This window comes from Sapajus apella, unplaced genomic scaffold (genome assembly GCF_009761245.1).
Source record: "Sapajus apella isolate SASKATOON/1434 unplaced genomic scaffold, GSC_monkey_1.0 scaffold22, whole genome shotgun sequence".
NCBI classification, from domain to species: Eukaryota; Metazoa; Chordata; class Mammalia; order Primates; family Cebidae; genus Sapajus; species Sapajus apella.
Window position 1 is genome coordinate 14,626,233 of NW_022436962.1, and position 20,500 is coordinate 14,646,732.

General features: G+C 47.7%; 1 protein-coding gene across 1 annotated transcript; it reads right to left on the reverse strand.

Annotated features, from left to right (window-relative positions):
- Positions 1-8,812: 8,812 nt before the first annotated feature.
- On the reverse strand, positions 8,813-19,366 carry RD3 (retinal degeneration 3, GUCY2D regulator). Its single transcript, XM_032289154.1, has 3 exons — positions 18,963-19,366; positions 12,237-12,543; positions 8,813-10,398 (listed from the first exon to the last, which is right to left on the reverse strand). The coding sequence occupies exons 2-3, from the start codon at positions 12,530-12,532 to the stop codon at positions 10,107-10,109; spliced, it is 588 nt and encodes a 195-aa protein (XP_032145045.1). The 5' UTR covers positions 12,533-12,543; positions 18,963-19,366; the 3' UTR covers positions 8,813-10,106.
- Positions 19,367-20,500: the final 1,134 nt, after the last annotated feature.

The window sequence follows — 20,500 nt, forward strand, 5'->3', positions numbered from 1 at the left end:
CTCCCTCCCTCCCTCCCTCCCTCCCTCCCTCCCCCCCTTCTCTCCTCTCCCATCTCACACACACACACCCCTTATGAATAGTGTTTGTAACAGACACCAGATAATTTTTATCCTATGTAATTGTATTCTTGCAGGTTTTTAAGAAAAAGCTCAGATCTTATTACCTTCTCAATTTTCTAGTTGTTATAAAATGGTATTTGCAGCACTTTTGACAAGATACATCTCAGCTGGGCACGGTGGCTCATGCCTGTAATCCCAGCATTTTGGGAAGCCAAGGCCAGTGGATAACTTGAGGTCAGGAGTTCCAGATCAGCCTGGCCAATATGATAAAACCCTGTTTCTACTAAAAATGCAAAAATTAGCCAGCTATGGTGGTATGCACCTGTAATCCCAGCTATTTGGGAGGCTGAGGCAGGAGAATCGCTTGAACCCGGAAGGCAGAGATTGCAGTGAGCCAAGATAGCGCCACTGCACTACACTCCAGGCAGGACAACACAGTGAGACTGTGTCTCAAAAAAAAAAAAAAAAAAAAAAAAGATACATCTCATCTTCAAGCATTTCCTGAATGCTGCTAAGGAGATGATAAACATCAATCATAGATGATAAACATCTATGTGATAAACAACTTTACAACCATCTGTCTCTAACATAAGATCACATAAGGCCATTGTAATAAGTCCAAAGTTCATTAATCTATTGAAATAATTAAGGCATGTGTTAGATAGATTCAGTTGTGGCAACAGAGAATTTCCTGATTTCTCCAGAAAGAATAATCTAAAACCATGGTTTTCAGCCTTGGCTGCACAATGGAATCACCTAGAAAACTTTAGAAACACTGATGCCTGGATCCTATCCCAAGTCTCTGATTTAATTGGCCTGAGATGTGGCCTGGGCTCCAGATGAGCTAATGTGCAGCCAAACTCAAGAACCACAGATCTAAAAGATGAGGGAAACTGGGCTCAAGGGCAATGATTAAAGAGCCACGTCTGGACACTCCAGTTTCGCTCTTCAGTGTGTTCAGTCGACTTTCGGTTACCCATACTAATTGAAGAGAAGACTGTCACAGACAATTGTAAGATCTTAAACTTAAAAGTTCTTTTATAGTTTGCAAAGCATTTGATCTTATTTAAACCTCACCATAAGCCTAGCTGGTAGAAAGGTATCTATGCTTCTCTAATAGACGAAGAACAGGAGCCTCAAGAGTGAATGATTTGCAGAGATGTAAGTGGCAGAATAATTTCATTAGAACTATAATCCAGAATGTTCGATAGCCTCAAAATTCAAACAATTTTATCTAGACTGTTAAATTCCTTTTGTCTCCCTGAGGAAGAGCAAAATCTGCTGGTAAAAAACCAAACCAACCAAACAACAACAGCAAAAACAGGTTAACCTTTAAGACAAGATGGAATGGCAAGGGGAAAAAATAATCCAATGAAAAGTTTCTCAGCAATAATAGTGAGCTGGCTTCCTATTAGGGATAATGGTGGCTGTCATTTCTTCCCGTATATATCTACACCTGGCAGAAGGTTGATATGGAAACGAAGGGCTAGGCAAAGAAACTTTCTCGTTTTCCCACCCATGAGACCTTCAGTTGGAATCTTATTTGTCATCTTTGAAGCAAGAATAAAAGTGGGATGAAAGCTTCTGCAAATTACCTTGGTTATGAGAGTAAAGATAATTTTAAGGTCTTTGGAAGAACTGAAATGATATTACAGCAGTCAGTGATAAGACCATTTTAATATTAAGCTATTCAGATTTTCAAATAGTGCATCTTTTGACCCTTTTGAGATTTTAGGTTGCTCTCTTATTCAGAGCTCTGGAAGCTGACTTCAGGGTTGGGGGACGTCTCATGTATTTTCCCATCCACTTTCTTGTAGCAACAACACCACCTTTTCACTTCATGTGGTCCTAAGTGGGTCTGTGATCTGGTGCCCCAGGTTCCCAGAGGGGCACATGATCTGGAATAGGTCACTCTTAGTCCCTCATTCCCCAGCAATAGAAACAGGTCCATGAGTGGTAGACACTCCAAGTAGGGGCAATCAAGGTGTATGTTGGTTACAGATCAGTTACTCCAACATCTGCAAAGATAAACTTCAAATCTCGGTGGTTTAACAGATAGAAGTATATTTGTAATTCACGTAAATCCAATATGGCTTTCCATATGGTCATTCGAGGACCCAGGCTTCTTTCATCTTGTGACTACCTTCTCCTCTTGGGTCTCAGAATCCTCCCCATTCAGCCAGCAAATGGGGAAATAAGACAAAGAATCACTTTTGGAAGGTTTTTAATGGGCCAAGCTAGAATGGAGGTTTTCCCATCTGCTCACATTCTGCCTGCCCATAGTAGGACAACCAGGGTCTGAGGAGGTTCTGTCCACATGCCTGCGGTTGGCAGGAAAGGTTTTCATCGGCAGCCAGTTACTTAAAAAAGAACACCATGTTGAAAGCCTCAGGTCTTCCTTTTCTTTGGGGAGAATAGGTATATGTAAGGTGGTAGGGAAGAAGAAAAATAGATATTCTCTTATCCAGCCTCCTTTGAATCTCCCTCCAGGTTAACCATTTCCTCTAGAACGTTTGCTGACCCACATCCAGGGCACCAGAAAGCCCACAGTGTGGAGACCTTTTTCTAATTCTCCCCCAACACTTTTGCCCCTACCAGCTGAGCTGTCTGCTTACCAAGGGTCACTTCTGCTTGTTCCAAAACTCTTTTATGCCAGTTGTTCTTATTGTTATGATTCAAGTATAAATCAAGTTTGGCTGGGCACAGTGGCCAAACTTGGTCACATGACTACTGCCAAGGAAAGGGAGGCGGAAATACCATGTAGTTGTGAGGTTTGGTGACTAGCTCACCAGCTCTGCCACAAGGTCTTCTTCTGGGATTAGCATATGGGTGTTGGGAGTGCTAAACTGGGGACACATCTGCCTGAATGACCAGCAGCCATCTTTTCTAGTTGCAGGGAGGGATGTGATCACACTAAAAGAAGTGGCTAAGAGTCAACCATCACATAGAAGAAGGCAGAGCTAAAAGATGGTAAAAAAAAGAGAGTAGAAGGGGAGGAAGAGAAGAGAGACTGAGAGAAGGAGAAGAAGAGGAGGAGGAGGAGAGAGCGCACATTCTGTTGTGTTCAGGTTTGGTCAGTAACAACCCTGAACTTCTCAATTATGGGTGCCATCAGGACCAGCTACATAATTTGCAGCTACATAAGGGCAAAATTAAATTTGGAGCCCTTTGTTAAAAAATTATTAATAATTTCAAGACAGCAAGAGTCTTATCTGGCTAGAAGGCTTATAGATAAGGTAACCACACCCCTGCCCCATTTCCTTTATAATTATTACATATCGTTGTTTAGTAAATATTTGATGAGCAAAGGAATGCATTCTTGAGTTTTTGACTACCGTGTGAGAGACATATCTTGAGTGACACAAACTGAAATCAGACATGAGCACTGCAGCTCCTCGAAGAATGTATAATCTAATGAATGATACAGCTGCATCATAATTGCCTCAATGTTCATTCATTTCTTCATTCTGCTTCTGTTCTAGGTAAGCTGTCTATGTTGGTGTCCCTATGCACCTATCTGTTAAGCGCATTTGTAAAGTACCTACTGTGTACCCAGAAGATGGGGACACAGAGGTAACAGGCCTGCTTCCTGCACTTAAAGATTTCATAAAGTACTGGGGGGGGGGGAACAGTAAAGTGGGAGGAAGAATCGACAGCTAAAGCATGTGCATTTACATCACTTTGTGATAAGTACAGTGACAGAGTATTTGGAGGCTGTTCTGAGAACACAGAAAGATCTATAATGCTCACAGCATGTGGAAGGAGCTCTGGTTTCCAGTTCTAGGCAACCACTTAATGCCGTGTGAAACAAAACATAATGCACCTCACCCCCTACTCTCCCACCCCCTCAAGATCAAGTGAAATAATATGAGTGAAAGCACTTTGTAAACTGTAAAGCGTCATTCAAATGTTAAAGGAGTTTCTTGATGACAAAGTCTTTTCTGTTTATAGCAGTATTATTGGGCTGGCTTATTTGGACAAAGTAGATATTTCTGCCATTCCATTTGGAGTTTGGAGCCTTTTATTTTTTTCTTTTGCCTAGTGGCTTGATTTCTTTTCTACTAAGGAGAGGCCAACCTCAACTGTATCCCCCTTTGCCCTGGATTCTAGAAAGTCCCATGGCCCTGAGCAGGTGCCAGAAGTGGCTTGGAGGCAGTTAACAGCAGTGCTCAGTTCACACAGAGAGGAACAGCTTGTTCCTGGAATGTAATTTTCCCTGAATCAAATCCTAGCTGAGACGGGAGCCCGAGCTGGAAAACTTCCAACTTTTACTGCAGGGCTTTAAAGAATATTATATTTGTTCCAGCAAAAGAATTGTAACTGGAATGCAATATAGTAAAATGTTCTAGAAAACACTTCCCAACCTCTATTGGCTTGTGAACACCTTTTTCAGTTATATAAAAACTTGCATATTTTTAGAAACTTAAATTATTATTTTTGCCTTGAATATGATAAATAATTTTTGTTTTTGTCTTTAGCACCTTAGTATTATAATGCTAATTTAAAAAAATATATATATATTATTGCGTTTTAGGTTTTGGGGTACACGTGAAGAACATGCAAGATTGTAGCATAGGTACATACACAGCAAACAATGTGGTTTGCTGCCTTCCTCCCCATCACCTATATCTGGCATTTCTCCCATGTTATCCCTCCCCAACTCCCTACCCACCACTGTCCCTCCTCCCCTAGTTCCCCCGCACAGACCCTAGTGTGGTATGATGCTCCCCTCCCTGTGTCCATGTGTTCTCATTGCTCAACACCCACCTAGTGAGTGAGAACATGCAGTGTTTGATTTTCTGTTTTTGTGTCAGTTGGCTGAGAATGATGGTTTCCAGGTTCATCCATGTCCCTACAAAGGACACGAACTCATCGTTTTTGATGACTGCATAGTATTCCATGCTGTATATGTGCCACATTTTCTCTGTCTAGTCTATCATCGATGGGCATTTGCGTTGGTTCCAGGTCTTTGCTATTGTAAACAGTGCTGCAGTGAACATTCATGTGCATGTGTCCTTATAGTAGAACGATTTATAATCCTTTGGATATATACCCAGTAATGGGATTGCTGGGTCAAATGGAATTTCTATTTCTAGGTCCTTGAGGAATCGCCACACTGTCTTCCACAATGGTTGAACTAATTTACACTCCCACCAACAGTGTAAAGTGTTCCTATTTCTCCACATCCTCTCCAGCATCTGTTATCTCCAGATTTTTTAATGATCGCCATTCTAACTGGTGTGAGATGGTATCTCAATGTAGTTTTGATTTGCATTTCTGTAATGACCAGTGATGATAAGCATTTTTTCATATGTTTGTTGGCCTCATATATGTCTTCTTTTGTAAAGTGTCTGTTCATATCCTTTGCCCACTTTTGAATGGGTTTGTTTGTTTTTTTCTTGTAAATCTCTTTTAGTTCTTTGTAGATTCTGTAGATTTTTAGTTCTTTGTAGATATTAGCCTTTTGTCAGATGGGTAGGTTGCAAAAATTTTTTACCATTCTGGTGGTTGCCGATTCACTCTAATGATTGTTTCTTTTGCTTTACAGAAGCTCTGGAGTTTAATTAGGTCCCATTTGTATATTTTGGCTTTTGCTGCCAATGCTTTTGGTGTTTTAGTCATGAAGTCCTTGCCTGTGCCTATGTCCTGAATGGTTTTGCCTAGATTTTATTCTAGGGTTTTTATGGTGTTGGGTCTTATGTTTAAGTCTTTAATAATGCTAATTTGATGCAATATGTAGTAATATTCATAAAAGGAAACAGATGCCAATTTCCCTTTTTAACAAATGAATCAAGGTGACAAATCAAAATAATTGTCTAAAAATAATTTGTCTATGAATAAATTTTGAAGTAACTTTGTGTTTTGTTGGGAGATCATATGAATATTAAGAAATAGACTGAAATTTACATGATGAATGATGGCATCAAAAATAGACAAAATTTTTTCATTATCTGTTATTGGAATTCTTAAGATTTCCCTTGAGTTATTTTGATAAATTTTGGTGTTTTGTTTCTAAGTGGCAAGGAAAAGGGAGAAGGTTTTAGGTTGCTATTTGCAAGCATGTCCTAGGAAATAAAACATAAGATGTGACAAGTATTTTCATCAAATAAAAAGTCATATTAGATATATTGTCACTATCAATTTGTTTTTTTTGAGATGGAGTCTGGTTCTGTTGCCCAGCTGGAGTGCAGTGGTGCCATCTCAGCTGACTGCAACCTCCATCTCCCAGGTTCAAATGATTCTCCTGCCTCAGCTTCCTGAGTAGCTGGGATTACAGGCATGTGTCTCCATGCCTGGCTGATTTTTGTATTTTTAGTAGAGACAGGGTTTCACCATATTAGCCAGGCTAGTCTTGAACTCCTGACTTCAAGTGATCTGCCCACCTTGGCCTCCCCAAAGTGCTGGGATTGCAGGTCTGAGCCACCGTGCTGTCTACTCTCAATTTTTAACATTTCTTTTCAAAATATGAAGGAATCTTGGTTGCAACTGTGGAAGAATTTTAATCAAATGATCTAAAAATCTGAGTAAGAGAATCATTAGGCTAATTGTGGAATTACATAATACTATATAACCACTTTAAAACAAGCTGTGAATAAAATAACAAAAATAAACTGCAACTTTCTTGTCAATGTTTGGGGCTTGATTAGATCCTTGTTCAAAGAAATAAACTGCAAGAATCATTTCTTGGGAACAGGGAAATTTGAATATGGACAGGACATTAGATAATATTAAGGAATTACTGTTAATTTTGTTAAGCGTGATAACGGTGGTATAGTCTTATAGGAAGACGTTCTTATGCCTGTGTAGTGCATACTGAGTACTCAGATTTTGTTAAGAGTGATAATGGTAGTACAGTATTATAGGAAGAAGTTCTTATGCCTATGTAGTGCATACTGAAGTACTCAGAGATGAAGTGTCACAACATCTTGGGATTTATCTTAAAATACTCCACACACAAAAATAAAATATGGCCAAATGTTAGTAACCATTAAACCTTGGTGATAGGCATATGGGGCTTCTTAAACTTTTCCCTCTACTTTTTTTTGTGTGAAAGTTTTCTTTTTTTTTTTTTCCATTTATTTATTTACTTTTTTTTATAAAGACGGGGTTTCACCATGTTGATCAGGCTGGTCTTGAACTCCCGACCTCAGGTGATCCACCCACCTTGGCCTTCAAAGTGCTTGGATTACAGGTGTGAGCCACCACGCCCGGCCTGAATATTTTCATGATAAGTTTAAAAAAATGTAGTCACCAAGTAGTCCAGGCCTCTCACCCACTCCCTCTAGTGGCTAGTGGTGGTGATCTGGGTGCAAACAGGCTGGCTGTGGCAGTCTTGAACACGCTCAACTTGTCCCCTCCAAAATACCACCAGCCACTCATCAAATAGTTACAAGGACACTCTCCAACTTTTTGTTCTTTTATTTGTAGTTATTGAGTTTTTAAAAATAGAAATGGAGGCAGACATCATTAGTCCCTTTAACAACCTGAATCCAGAGGAACAACTTCTGGACCCTCATGAATTTGAGAGCCACCAGCAGGGATTACCTGTAGTAGGGCAACCAGTGTCTGAGGAGGCTGGTGAGTTCTGTCCACATGCCTGCGGTTGGCAGGAAAGGTTTTCATCGGCAGCCAGTTACTTAAAAAAGAACACCACGCTGGGCCGGGCGTGGTGGCTCACACCTGTAATCCAAGCACTTTAGAGGCCAGGGCGGGCGGATCACCTGAGGTTGGGAGTTCAACCTGACCAACATGGCAAAACCCCGTCTTAAAAAAAAAAAAAAAAACACACACACATTGAAAGCCCCTCAGGTCTTCCCTTTCTTTGGAGATAATAGGTATGTGTAAGGTGGTAGGGAAGAAGAAAAATAGATATTCTCTTATCCAGCCTCCTTTGAATCTCCTTCCAGGTTAACCATTTCCTCTAAAACATCTGCTGACCCATATCCAGGGCACCCAGAAAGCCCACAGTGTGGAGACCTTTTTGTAATTCTCCCCAACACTTTTGCCCCACCAGCTGAGCTGTCTGCTTACCAAGGGTCACTTCTGCTTGTTCCAAAACTTTTATTCCAGTTGTTCTTATTGTTATGATTAAAGTACACACCAAGAAAACTTAAGTGTAGGACTCCCACCAGACAAAACATACAGGTCACAAAAAAGCACAGCTTGTACCTAATCAAGAGTTTGGTGGCTGGGCCTGGTGGTTCACACCTATAATTCCAGCACTTTCGGAGGCCAAGGAGAGCAGATCACGATGTCAGGAGTTCGAGACCAGCCTGGCCAATATAGTGAAACCCCATCTCTACTGAAAATACAAAAATTAGCCAGGCATGGTGACGCACGCCCATAGTTCCAGCTACTTGGGAGGCTGAGGCAGGAGAATCGCTTGAACCCGGGAGGCGGAGGTTGTAATAAGCCAACATTGTGCCACTGCACTCCAGCCTGGGCAACAGAGCAAGACTCCATCTCAAAAAAAAAAAAAAAAAAAAAAAGTTTGGCAATCAAGTGAACTTTTTATGTCTTCAAATAAAATATGTAAGATGTTTAAGATGTATATTTTAAGTGATTTTCAAACTCTACTAATTAGCCAAACAACTTCCACCTTGATAGTGTTGGATCAGAGGTTTTCCACCATCCTATGATTCTCTGTCCAGATTCCAGTGAAAATAATTCAAAACCAAATCATTCAAAAAAAAAAAAAAAAAAACCTTTTTCCACTGAGGGAATACACAGATTCTGCCCCCGCAACTCTCCATTGATTATATCTCCTTCTGGCATTTTATTTAGGCTACTATTAAGATCCACTTGCATTTTCTGCGTGGGCACTGGTAGTTGAGGGTAGACACTTTCCCCACCCATCCCCTTTATACTCCACTTCAACCCCAGAGTGTGTGAGAAGGCCTCCTGGCCTTCCAGATTTTCCATGGATGATCCACACAGTGGGTAATTCACATGCCCATCATCAAGGCCTAACCATGTTAGAAAATGGAAGGACAATGAAGTCTGCAGGAAGCTCTTCTAGAACATTCCACTCAGGTGCCTCATGGTCAGTCAGGGGTTTGGGCATCACTTCCTGGAGAAAGTCAGAGAGCAGGTGTGACCAGCTGCAGAAGGGGGAATCCTGGAATTGAAAAACCTCTTTACAGCAGCGTCTGAAGGCCTTGAAGTTTAGCCTCTGGAAGAAGCTGCTAGGCACTGGCCACAGCCCATGTGATGACACTGTGGCATGGGGTAATGAGTAACCTACCTCCACCCTTAGCTACCCTTCTTGGAGAGCAGCTTAGACCCTCATCCCAGTGCCAAGGTAAGAGATAGATCAGGCCAAAGGTAGGTAGAGATGCAGCCTTTGGACCTGTCCCATCACAGCCCAGGACTCCAGACTCAGGAACAGACACTATTCATGCAGGAAATCTCACTGTTCATGAGGAGCTGGCTACAATTAAAGGTGGAAGAAGTGTTCCTCTCTGAGCCTCAATTTCCGAATTTACTAGCTGAAGAAAGTGGATCTAATTGTCTCTCTGGTTGCTTCCAGCTGTACCTGCCGGTGAGGCTGTGACCCACCTGCAGTGGTGAGCTCAGCCAGTCACTAGCAAGAATGGGTACCATTCAACAGGTCCCTTATCATTGGGGATGGGGGTAGGGGAGTGAATGGGACATCCCTGAAATTGGGGTGATACATCTAGGTCTTGCAAAAAGGTAGGGCAACTCTCCCCTTTTAGACAGAAGCCAGAGATGAGGATGGGGCAATGGTCTGTCTTCCAAGGTCTTGAATCTGCCAGCTAGGGAAGGGGGTGCTCCTGCAGGCTAGCGCAGGAGAGGGAGAGGGCGAGGGCGGTGCTGCTCTACGACCTAACTCGGCTTTGTGGCCAGAGGAAGAGGGTGGGGCGGGGAGTCGCTTCATTGTGTAGCAGCGTCTTGGGATGGGGCCGCCTCGGGTCTCGTCTCGTCGTCAAGGCTAGGTGGGTAGGTTCCAGGGCCCGGCGCCCCGGTCACCAGCCTATCATGCCCCCTGTAGACGGCTCAAGTTCTGGGCAGGGGAGCGGCAGGGGTCAGTCAGCTTTGGGAGCCCGGAATTCGGGCATGCTCCAGGACCGCAGCGGCGGCGGCGTGTCCCGCTCCACGTCCTCGGAGATGGTCCGGATGTCGCTGGCGAAGGGAGAGATGCGCGCGCGGGTCTTGAAGGTGGCCAGGCTGCTGCGGGGCCGCAGGCTCCACTGGCGCGTCAGCTTATGGGCCTCCTCCTCCTGCTTCATCCTCTCCAGGACCTCCTGCAGCACCGAGCGGAAAAGCCGGGACACCTCCTGCACCTCTGGCTCCTGCTCCTCCAGCAGCTGCCGGAACCTGGGCGGGAGGGGAGGGCACGTGGGACCATTAGCCCGCAACAGCGGGCCTGGCACCCGGGGTGCCTAACCCCGAGGGGCTGCCCGTACATCCTGGTGGCCAGTTTGCCCACGCTACCCTGCTCCTGAAGCGAATCAGGAACCACCCCACATTGCTACTGCTTCAACCAATCCTGAGTTCAAAACCCAGCTCTGCCCTTTCTGGCCTCCGTGGGCCTCAGCCTCCTCGTCTGTAATCTGAGATGATAGCTGCCTTTTTGTGAGCTATAATGAACTAAGGTGTGTAAAGATCCTGACACTTACCTAAGGTTGTTGATGACGGAGCATTAAGGGGAGTCCTTTGCTGTGGCTGCCTTACTGATGGGAGGGAGGCCTTCTGGCCAAGCCTCTCCTGTCTCTACCCACTGGCCAGCATGATCTTTCTGAAACATATATCTGATGATGTCATTGCCCCTATGATATTCCTTCCAGGTGAGCTGTTTGCCATGAACAGGGGTCCCCTGATACTTCCCCAGAAGACCCTACACATCAACCCGGAAGAACCACTTGTGGCCCCCACATGTCCCAGGTTCTCCCCGGGGGCCTGTGTGTTTTCCCAAGCTGTTTGCTCTGCCTGCTAGCTCTGCTTAGAGCTCATGAGTTAAGGTTAGCAAGTCTATTTAATACCAGATTTCCTCCACCAGCTTGAGAGTCAGTACTTCTCAGTCTTCTCAGCAGTGACAGGAGATGGGAAATGAGACAGGAAAATCATGACCTGTGTGTACCCAGCCTCCCCCTCACTTTTGAGGATTGATTTGCTAGCCCAGATTCCCTTATCAGCAGCTCCATCCCATGACCCACCCCTGTCCCCAAGTGCTTCTGGAATAGATACACTTTGGGAGGTTTCCACAGTGCAGAATCAGAAAACTGGGGGAGGGGGAGGTTCTCGGCCTGGATGAAGAAAGGGGAGGGGTGGTAAAAGCAACTACAAAAACCAAGGAGCGTGGATGGAGCTGAAGAAGGTGAATGGAGCTGAAGGAGAGGAGCTTTTAAAGGCAATTTCAAAGAAAAAGGTGTACAATTAATGCATATGTTGGTTAAAGGGATGGATGAGGGAAGATTTTGGGAGACTAACAGGAATTTTAAGATGTTTTATTGTGGATTTATATTCCTTTATGGAGAGAAGTGTAGATAAAGAACTTGAGTTATTTTGAAATTACCCAATGCTTCTTTGACCTCAGCACCAATCCTTCTGAGACAGGACCATGTGGTCACAGCTTCAGTAAGGTTACATTTATATTCTGGAACATTTGTACCCAAGCAGTGCCCCAGGGTTCTGTCTGAACTTTTCCTATATACACACACACATTCTCCCTCTCTTTCTCACTGTCTCTCTCTCACACACACACACACACGTGGGCGCTCACTCACCTGTGGGCTGACTAGTGTGAAAGCTAACATAAGCTAGGATAATTAAGAATCTGATTTTGGAGAGACATCTGGGAAAACTTCTCCAAGAAGATAATATTGGACATAAACTGATGAAAGAAAAGAAGCAAGTAAATCAAAACCCAGGACAATAACAATCTGGGCAGGAGAAGAGAAAACTCAAAGGCATTGTGTTCTCATGAATCAAAACTCACACGCCTCCAGGAGCTGCCTCCTGCCTCCCGCTGGACTCTAACCCTAGCCCAGCATTCCTGGTCTCTTTCAGATTCCTTTTCCCCTCTTGCTCCTTCTAACAGATAACTAGGTCATCCAGGCTCCCTGGTTCTAGTCATGGTGGCCTCAGGCCCCTGCCACTGCAGCCAGCTTTCCTGGAGCCTGCAGCCCAACAGAGGTCCCCCTCCCAGCGCTCACCTGAGGATGGCAGGCCCACAGTAGGATGGGTGGATCTTGACGCAGACATCCTCCAGCTGCAGCCGCTCACTGGGGCTGAGGTCATAGGTGGGCCGGGGTGTGCTGGCCAGCCAGCTGTAGTCCACACCAGTGCAGACCTTCCTGACCACATTGCTGCGCTCCCGCTGCTGCCTCTCAGCCTCTCGCATCTGCCCCGTCAGCTCCATCATAAGTGTCTCCAGCACCATCTCAGCAGGGCTCCTGGAGGACAGCCGGGATGGGGCCTCATTCCACCGAAGCCATGAGATGAGGGACATGGCCCCTGGTCCTGGTGAGACAGGACAGGGGTGCGTCTTTCCTGGGCCCCTCAGTTATTTAGGGTGGAGAACCCGGGAATCCAAGGGGCAGGGAGGAGAGCTGGGAGCCAGGGAAAAGACCTGCTCTGCCCTCACAGCTGAGTGGCCTCAAGTAGGTGTGGGCAATCATTTCTAATTCTGTAAGACAAGATAGGGCTGTTGTGAGAAGCAGTTGTGAATAAACTTGGTATACTGTAAGATCATATAAAAGTAAGAGACTCTAACGGTTATAACAATCCTTAAAGCATCCCCAGGATCATGCCCAGAGAAATGGCCTTCTGCATCCCCACTAACTCCCAACAAAGCAGGAAACATACTGACTATGGCTAAGCACAAGCTTTCCCTGTGATTTAAGGGGAACACACACACCCACACACACTCAGAACAGAAACATCCTATGTTAATCTAGGAGAACACACACACACACTCAGAGCAGATACAACCTATGTTAATCTAGAACACACACATACACTCTCACACACACACTCGGGACAGATGCATCCTTTGTCAATGTACCAGGAAAACACCCTCAGTTTCTAAATGCCTCCAGCTTATTGATGAAGGACACTTAGAACCATATGGGGTTGACATTAACCTGAAGAAACCCAGCCTACCCACCATTCATTCATTCATCCATTCAGCATTAATCAAGCACTGTGTACAAATCTGTGGAGGGACACATACATGAAAGGATCGCAGGATCCTGCTCTCCAGAAGATGCAAGATTTGATGAGTAAACACATTGACATCAATGTAGAGAGGGAATTCTGGTGAAGCATAGAGTCAGCACTGATGTGAGAGGGGAAGGAGTAACCCTAGATGGTGAAAGGGGCCAGAGCGGGCTGAGAGGTGACTGTGAGCTTCAGACTCATGGTCTGATGGAGAAGGGGTCCCAGGTGGAGGGAGGATTCAGCCACAGCACAGGTGAGACAGCTAAGTGGAGCAGGAGGTATGACGGCAGCTACCCTAACTCATCATGGAGCCCCCAAACGGGCCTGCTTAATACAGATTTGATAAAGGACTCACTGAATAGATGAATAAATGAATGAATGAATGAATGGGTGAATGAGCTACTCCATGACCTGTCAGATGTGGTCTGTACTTCTAACAACAGTGAAGGGAAATGACATTCCCGAGCTAAAGCCTGAAGTGGGTCTTCAAGGTACCCCACTTCCCTTTCTGCACCTTCCTCCCTCCAGGAAGTTCCCCCTTCCATGAGCCAGTGATCCTGTTCCTGCTTAGACCCTCCAGATGCAGAGAAAGAGGTCAGATGAGCTCAGTCTCAACAGCATGGTGATGAGGGAGGTGTCACCTCTGGAGGACACATGCATTTTTAGGCCACCCTCCCACCAGCCTGCACCCCAATTCTTAACTGAGAGAAATGAATTTTTAAGGTAGAGAATCAGGCACAGAGGGAACGTTACTATGGGAGAGCAGCAAATTCTGGAAGGCCACAACTAAATCCCTACTTACCATTGGAGATTTGAATGACCAACTCCTTTAGCAACCATCAGAATTAGGAAATCTGAAAACAGGCCAGGCATGGTGGCTCATGCCTGTAATCCCAGCTACTTTGGGTGGCCAGGGCAGGTGGATCATTTGAGATCAGGAGTTTGAGACCAGCCTGGCCAACACGGTGAAACCCCGTCTCTACTAAAAATACAAAAATTAGCTGGGCGTGGTGGCACATGCCTGTAGTCCCAGCTACTCAGAAGGCTGAGACAGGAGAATCACTTGAACTGGGGAGGCAGAGGTTTCAGTGAGCTGAGATGGTGCCACTGCATTCCAGCCTGGGTGACAGAACAAGACGCCATCTCAAAAGAAAGAAAGAAAGAAAGAAATCTGAAAACTTTCATTCTTCACTCAACCTAAGCCTATCGTCAATGGAGGATTCAGATTACACGGCTGATCCCTACCTGGGAGGTTGAGACAGAAGAATGGACCATTAGACCCTACTCCTGGGGTCAATAGCAGCTAGGACGTTTACTTTTCAGCCCTTACCTGCTTTATGTGCCCAGAATAAAGGAGCTGGGCAGTGCTGTGTGTACTGTGGGGTAGGAGCACAGGATTGGGGGTGTTATGGCTAGAGAGCCATGAGCACCAGGAGTCTCTGCCTAAGGCTAAAGGATTCCATCAGGCACAAGGGCTGTAACTGTAACTGAATATGTCACTTTCCCTGGAGTCTTTTTAAAAGTATCTGGCTTAGGTTGATGCTCAGCACCAAAAGAGTGAATAGTGTAGCCACTGAAAAGTACTACAAGCATGCCTAGTCACTCGTTCCTGCAAGGGCTACTGAACGTGCTGGACTATTTCACAGCTCCATGCCTTTGTCAGTGTTCCTCCCTCTGCCTGAAATGCCTGCCCATTCTGCGTGGAGACCAGGTCTAGCTAGGGTCAGCACCCTCGGAAGCTTTTCCTGACCTTTCCACCTCCCAGGTAGATGTGACCACTCTCTACCTTGTCCCCTGACTGCATTCTGCACAGATGTTTTTCTTTCTTTTTTTTTTTTTGAGATGGAGTCTTGCTCTGTCACCCACGCTGGAGTGCAGTGGTGCGATCTGGGCTCGCTGTAACCTTCGCCTCCCGGGTTCAGGCCATTCTCCTGCCTCCTGCCTCAGCCTCCTGAGTAGCTGGGATTACAGGTGTGCGCCAGCACACCAAGCTAATATTTTGTATTTTTAGTAGAGATGGGGTTTCACCGTGTTGGTCAGGTTGGTCTCAAACTCCTGACCTCGTGATCCACCCGCCTTGGCTTCCCAAAGTGCTGGGATTACAGGCATGAGCCACCACACCTGGCTGCACAGGTGTTTTTCATAGCTCAAGAGCACTTTACTGAGCATGACTGCCTACCTCCCTGACCCTGGGTATAGTATGTGGACAGGATCTGTGCCTTATTCGCCTTTCCGTCGCTGCTGGGCACATAGTCAGTAGGCACTTAATAATAGCAAACGAATGAATGAGTGCCCGAACAAAAGAATGAATCAGTGATGGAGAAGCCATATGGCTGGATCAAGGAACAAGCCCTGCAGACCTGACCGGACCTGACCCTGAACAAGAGGGCATTTTTCAAAGCTCCTTAGGAGCTTTTTTTCTTCTTAATCTGGTTTTGCATTTGAGCTGAAAGAAGATTGCAAGAGAGTGGCTTGGCAATGGAGGGCTCTCCTGTGGCCGAGAGAAATGTGGGAGAAGCAATGGGAGACACTGAAGATAACTTTTACCTCCTGGTTAAATGGACTTCAGAATATCCATGCCATGGCCACATAAGCTAACGAACTATGAAATAAAGCACGTTCCGTTTCCTTCCTTGTCAACTATACCTTCCCAACAACGTGGAGGGTGAGATTCAGACACCATTCTTGGACTTCTCAGAGTTCTTTTCTGGCACACGGAGGTGGGTGGGGACAGCTCCTGGCACCCAGCCTGCCTGCCTCTCTTCCTACCTCTGCTTCACCCAAATGGTAAGGGGTTTTGCAAACATGCATGGAGACACCCCAGTTTCCACCTCCAAGGCCCAACTACACCCCCATAACCAGCCACCTCTTTGCCACCCTCTGAATTAGTGTTGCTCGCTGGCACTGCCACCTGCCCCGCTCAGTGGCCCCTTCTGTGGGGAAGTGGGCGGGTGACTGTCTGGCAGGGAATTCTGATTTCACTCCCTAAGCCCGATCTGGAAGGAAGTGCCCACAGGGTGGCATGTCTCCTGAACCCCTAGACTCCTCTCCTTGAGGCAGAGTGAGACCAGAAGCAAGCCTGAGTGCAGCCTGGGGTGCAGCCTGTGTGGGGTCCCGCTTCTCTAGGCTTAAGGCTCCTGACCTGAGCTGGCCTCTAGAGAAGGTGCTTTGTCACCTGCCACCCCCAGCTCCAGATGGCAGGGGCTGAGTGGGGAGATCCCACCTGAGTCCTGAATTCTGTGGGCTCTGAGTCTCTTTGGCCCAGGTGTAGGGTCTCACAGGGGTGGAAGTTGTTCTGGGTCATCTATTCCCCAACCCCTCACTCCCTGCAACTCTGGCCAGGACTGGAGGCTTTGGCAGAGACAAGATTTCTGCTGGTGCTATTTCTGTCCTGGTGCCAGCTGCTCCCCCAGGAGGCTCTTCAGTGGGTCTGATTAAGTTCTTAAGGGCAAAGGAGGGAGGGAGAGACAGAGGGAGGAAAAATAGGGACAGAGAGGCAGGTGGGCAAGCCAGACAAACTCCAGAGGGGCTTCCTTATCCCAGGGTATCCCCAGAACCTGACCCACAGCTGAGACTGGGAACCCAATCAACTTGCTGTTATGCATTTAGAAGCATTTTTCTGAGAATGTGTTCACAGGCTTCACAGACTCCCAAAGGGGCCCAGGGCACACAAAGTAAAGGACCACCTGGCTTGGTGTAATCTTGACCCCAGTTTGGCTCCTGGCCTTCCCCAGCCCTGGCTTCTGGTCACCGCGTTGGGAGAGCTGAGCCTCCCTGTTTCAAGAGGCCCAGGTGGTGAGGCCTCGGGTTTACAGAGCAGAGCGGATGACAGGGAAGCCCTCGTGTGCTCTGTCGCTGTCCTTTGGTATCACTCACCCACGCCCATTATCTTCCACTCTCTGATGTCCCCTTTCCTCTTTCCTTCCCTCTTCATTGCCCCTCCCCCCACCCACACACTGTCAGAGCCTTCCTTTCAGCCTGTTTTGCACACCCCTGAGGATAAAGTCTTTCCTGCGGCTCCCTGGGAGGCGCCACTGCCAGCTGTGGCTCGTTAGCTGTGCTGGAAGAACTCTCTGTGGTGCCTGAAGGGCAAGAAGAGTCTCTGGTTCCATGCAGTTGGCACGCGGAGGGGGACCAGGAATGTTTCAATGGTGGGAACCATGTGGGGTGTGCCCTTGGAGCTGGAAACAGGGCTCTGATCCCCTGCGGCAGGGATGAGAGTGCTCTCACCTCTAGTGAGAACCGAGGCCCCGCGCAGGCTCCAGCTAACCAGTAAGGGCGTGCAGACCTTGTCCAGGAAGGCTGATTTCTCAGTGCAAAGGAAGCCATGGCCCACGGACCCGACCCGGGTCCTCCACCTCTCAAGCTGAGCTGGGTATCTGCAGGCCAGGGAGAGGGGCTGCCCTGTGTGACCTGCCAGGCCCGGGCACAGAGCAGCACCTGAGCCAGGCTGTCCCAAAGCACCGGCTGCTTCACTGCACCGGCAGGCTGACTCTCCTGACCCCAGAACCTCAGGCTGGGCAGAGACTTCTCAGTAGGGCAGAGAGTAGGCGCTTCTCTGGCTAATCTTCCTCCCAGCCCTGTGTTTGATAAGGCCCAAGTCCAACTTTACAGATTGCAGATTGATCTTATTTCTCTTTGGCATCATAGAAAAATAACCTGTAATCCACCAAGTCAGGTGTGAGAAGGCCTGACCTGTGGATCCTCTGCCCACCTGACAGATATCTGCTCACTTGTCAGGAACCCCTCAAGAAACAATTCCTCTCTGCAGCCGGCCCCTCCCCACCCACCCATGGAGCACTGATCCCGACCACCAGGGCCTGGCACAGGGGCCCAGCACCACAGCATCCAGCAGACACGTTTCTCACATTTTTGGTGTATTTATCTCTCCCGCACCCAGCTATGAACTCTTCAAGGGCGGGAGCTGTGCTGGTTGAATCTTCTGCACACAGTGGCCCTTGATAAGCAGTTCCTGAATGAATGAATGAATGGCAGCCAGTCCTCCCCATTCTGAGGCGGAGGTGCAGTTGGAGAGGGCGTGAACATAGGTCTGATGATCACAGTGGGAAGGGACCGACCCTCATGCCTTGGTTGCAGCCAGACTTCCCTTCCAAACCTGATCTTCTCCCTGGCGCCCCACCCTGAACCGATCTGCCCAGCCCCGCTCTCCTGGGCATGTTACCGGGGACGCACAGACTCTTCTGTGGTAGAGAGGACTGAGGTACATCCATCACCCTCGGGCGCTGGGCGCTGCTGCATCCCCAGAGCCTGATTCTGTGCCTCGGACTTAGTAGGTGCTTGAATCACAGTTCACAAACCGATGCAAGAGTCTCTGATCTGGGTTTCACTTTCCTTCCCCCTGCCCGTGTCCGCTCTATAAAGGCAGAAGGGAACCTGCTGGAGCTGAGTCCTCCCGAGGGGCTCGTAGTTCCAGAACAGACAGAAGCGATGGCCTCCCACAGGCTTACACAACAAGGAGCAGGCTGTAGCCCCGAGGATGCTGCAGGGGCTGCCAATTCCTGTGGAACTGGTGAGGACCAAAGGGGCCTCCCTGTGGCCATCTGGGCCCTGGTGGTGGATGGCTTTCTATGCTCTCCAGCCTGCCACACCCTCTGAGGCCACCCCACCCAGCTCCAGGCCTCGGCCCTAACTTCCAAAGGTGCAGCTGTGCCAGGGCGCGGGTGGGAAAGACACTGTCTCCTGGGGAGACTCCCTCTTACCTCTGGCGTCAGCCTCTGCTCAGGGGCAGCGTTGCAGCAGGGGGCCTGTGTTCTGCTTCCCAGTCTGGGAGAAGAAAGAGTCTGGATGTTTTCAAGAAAAAGAAGAGAGTTCAGCAGCCACAGCAGGGCAGGGCAGACTACATCCTCTAGCCTCCCTTGGCTTCCCTGCTGCTGCCAGCTGGCCTCAGGATTTTGGGTCCTCTCTTTGGGTCTCTGAGAAGTTTTACCAAGAGAAGAGACCAGAGGAAAGATCCAGCCTGGGCTGTTGTTTGTGGGGTGTACGTGCGTGCGTGTGTGTGTCTGTGTGTGTCTGTGTGTGTGTGTGTGTGTGTGTGTGTCCCAGGAGGCTGGAGCCACAGCTTCCCTGATGAACCATGGAGGCGGGCCAGCTTCTGAGCTGCGGTTGCCCTGGAGACCCACCTAAGCCTCTTTGCCTTGAGCAGCATTATCTGTAGAGGGAGTGGCTGAGCCAACACAAAAGCCTGAGATGACCAGGCCCCAGTGGTAAGGGAGCACTTGTGTCCAGATGGCATTCTGGGCCCCTTCCTCCTCCAGCCAGTGCTTAGTGCGGCACAAACTGGGCGACATGCTCCCCCAACCCTCTGCAGAGCCCTAGGTGTGCCTGCTACTGGCACATGTTTCCTGCCTGCGGGGAGCTCCTGGATGGTGATCCCCTTTCCATCAGCTCCCTCCTACAGGAGAGGGGGGATTCTGCCTTTGCCCCACCAGATCCCTCGCCTGTCTTCCTCTCTGCTTATCTAAATTATTTCCTTCCCTCAATGCAAGCTCAAGAGCAGACAGTTGTGACTTTCGGAAGGAGGGGCTCTCCAGGAAAAGGGGGAAAAGGGAGCACAAAGCATTGATGTGGAGGTATCTGCGAGGACATTTGGGGCTAGCAGAAGCATCCTGCTGCGGTTCTGCAGCTTCCCACACTCAGGGCTGGGCCTCTTTCCTGTCTCTGCTCTCTGGCCACGCTGTCGCTTGTAGACTGTTCTGGCTAGGAGCCACGTGTGAGCCAGCTTGCACCTAACAGACATTAGGTGGCACCAAAACAGATGCACGCTGCCCTGTGAGAGGCATGGGAATACCTTAATGGGCATGAAGCTGCATCATAATAGATCTTAGGTAATGCTGTGCTGGGATGGAGTGACTTTTGCACACATCTAGATTTGCTTGTGTTGGAAATAAAGCAGAAAGTACAGCTACGAAGAAATTAAACAGTGGCTGATGAAACAGACTCATTTTTTGCCCACCTGCCTGCCTGCGTGATCTCGTCCCAGGGTAAGGTGTCTTTCATGGCTGTTCCATCCGCCTTCCCTCCCCATTCATCAAGCAGGCAGGGATCTTGAGTCAGGAGCTGGATCATATACTCTCTTGATCAGTTCACAGCACGGAAGTCCCAAAGATTGAGAGGGTCACTTGGGGATGGAAGATCCCCACATTTGGGGGAGCTGAAGCGGACCTCCTCTGACCCACAGTGCCCAGGCGGCCTCCACCTCAGGGCCAGCTAAGGCCAGAGTCACCCAAAGCAGGTAACT